We start from the raw sequence: 1988 nt of genomic DNA, 5'->3' as shown, positions 1-1988 counted from the left end.
AATTAAATTGGTAAATTACAACAACGATGGATATTGGTGGCAAAAAATATCAAAACCATAGAAAGCCATTTATTCTGCTCTAAAGACTGATAACAATGAATAAATTCCAAAAAAAAAATATTATAAACACAATGTACTTTACCTAAAAACTAATTGATAAGATTGTAAGTCAGATTCAGCAGATTTTATAATCATTATGCTTTAGTTTTTTTCTTTCAGAACAAAATATGCCCTGAGAAATAACACCAATCACCAACTACGTATTGTCCATATCCCATGTAGGTTCTAATCCAGACCTCCTGATTGGCCTTCATTTGCACGATTGCCGAAGATGAACATAGATTACTATTCACTTTGCTAATATCTGTACAATAGTTGGCACCCATAATTGTCCCTTCTTTTACTAACTGAGTAATGAAATACTTATTCATATATGCCACTGTAGTCCAATCAAAATGATATATTCCGTCGATAGGTGCTGTGAACTTGCCATTTTTTGTATTGTATGCGTTGCCCTCATTCAAAAGCGTCTCCTCATATATAACTACTTGGTAACCTCCCAGATTTCTTTTTGAAGACGTCATCTTTGCATGGAAGGCCACAGTCGGTTTTAGATGTTTTGATCCTAAAGACACAAAATATATTTATGTACTTTAAATACGAAAAAAAAACATTTACCTTTAATTTTTTAGTCTGAAGACTAAGAAGTTTAATTGGTGTGGCCTTAAGTTTTGGGAAAAACAGTTTAGTCTCAGTGCTCAATATCATCTAATTCTTTTTTAAAAAGTTTATTATCGAGGAATTTAAACAACTGTACCTATAAATACTCATGCAACAAATATTATTTACAATGACATCTGTTTGATTTGCATATTACAAATCAATGATTGCGGACTTCAATTACTTCCCTTGTATCTTAATTTGCTCTATATTTTCATAAATATTACATGCAGACTTTATGTTTGATGCAAGAAATCATTGAAATCGAGGACTACTAAATATTCAGTTTCTTTTGTGGGAAGAGTTTTTAAAGATTTCTTTCCTACTTCATATGTGTTCTCAACACCACTTGGCTTGAATGATGTACATGTAAACAACATTTCTTGTTCAATATCACTGTGGTATACTTGTATCACTTGTTATACACTGTAAGGGATAGGGATAGTAAAAAACCAATTTATTAAGACAAAACGATTCATCTATCCTTCTGTATTCAATAATTCAGAAGTGAAAAAGAATTACATTACAGATTATGATTATTTGTCAGATGATGAACAATATTCAAAGGAAATGTAACTTTAAAAATAATTCTAGGCTTCCTAGAAAAAAAATATTGCAAAATGTATGAATATATTTACCTTGTATTTCAAGTGAACGATTCACCCTTTCATAGATTTCTTCACCCTTTTCTGCAAGTAGTTCAGTGACATTGTTTAGCAATTGACCTAAATTGTCATCTTTAAGCCTGTGATTTTCAATTATAATTCCTTTCATGTCATTTTGTAGGTTTTCCGTAATGGATTCGAAACCTTTCAAATTATTCTTCATATCGACAACTTCTCTCATGAGCTCCCGAACATTTTTCTCTAAAGACATTCTAATGATTGTTTCTTGATTTAGCAGTTGCTGCAGAACATCCACGCGTTTTGTTGAAGCAGTTGTTATGTCCTTTCCGTCATCAGCTTTGTCTGATAAAATTGACAGCCCGTTTATTTGGATAACCAGGAAAGAAATCAATTGAAAACGAAGACATTTTTGTCTCATGCTGACTACTTTAAGTGTATTTATAGGAATGAGAAAGATGTATAATGCTCAAACCATGGCTGTCTTATATTTATATCAGATGGTTTGTTTGAGGGAACGTCTGATTCCAATAATAAAATTGACGGATTGTTTGTACTGCATTCAAAGCTTTCAACCACAGTTTATTGCAAGAACAGGGTAGTTTTTTGATCAGCAATTTGACTGAATTCTTTAAAAATAATCTC

General features: G+C 31.6%; 1 protein-coding gene across 1 annotated transcript; it reads right to left on the bottom strand.

Annotated features, from left to right (window-relative positions):
• Nucleotides 1–202: 202 nt before the first annotated feature.
• On the bottom strand, nucleotides 203–1783 carry LOC134272647 (uncharacterized). Its single transcript, XM_062754855.1, has 2 exons — nucleotides 1359–1783; nucleotides 203–625 (listed from the first exon to the last, which is right to left on the bottom strand). The coding sequence occupies exons 1-2, from the start codon at nucleotides 1762–1764 to the stop codon at nucleotides 216–218; spliced, it is 816 nt and encodes a 271-aa protein (XP_062610839.1). The 5' UTR covers nucleotides 1765–1783; the 3' UTR covers nucleotides 203–215.
• Nucleotides 1784–1988: the final 205 nt, after the last annotated feature.

The sequence above is a fragment of the Saccostrea cucullata genome, unplaced genomic scaffold, assembly GCF_032062105.1.
Source record: "Saccostrea cucullata isolate Sc308-1 unplaced genomic scaffold, CSIRO_AGI_Scuc_v1 ctg8238, whole genome shotgun sequence".
NCBI classification, from domain to species: domain Eukaryota; kingdom Metazoa; phylum Mollusca; class Bivalvia; order Ostreida; family Ostreidae; genus Saccostrea; species Saccostrea cuccullata.
The sequence above is the reverse complement of the archived record's forward strand: the minus strand, read 5'-3'. Positions and strand labels throughout refer to the sequence as shown.

Excerpts from the sequence above, each read along its gene's own strand:
- LOC134272647 (XM_062754855.1), bottom strand. The coding sequence starts at position 1,764 with ATGAGACAAAAATGTCTTCGTTTTCAATTGATTTCTTTCCTGGTTATC. Across the intron at positions 626-1,358 it reads TCGTTCACTTGAAATACAAG|GATCAAAACATCTAAAACCG; the intron begins GTAAATATATTC and ends TTGTGTCTTTAG.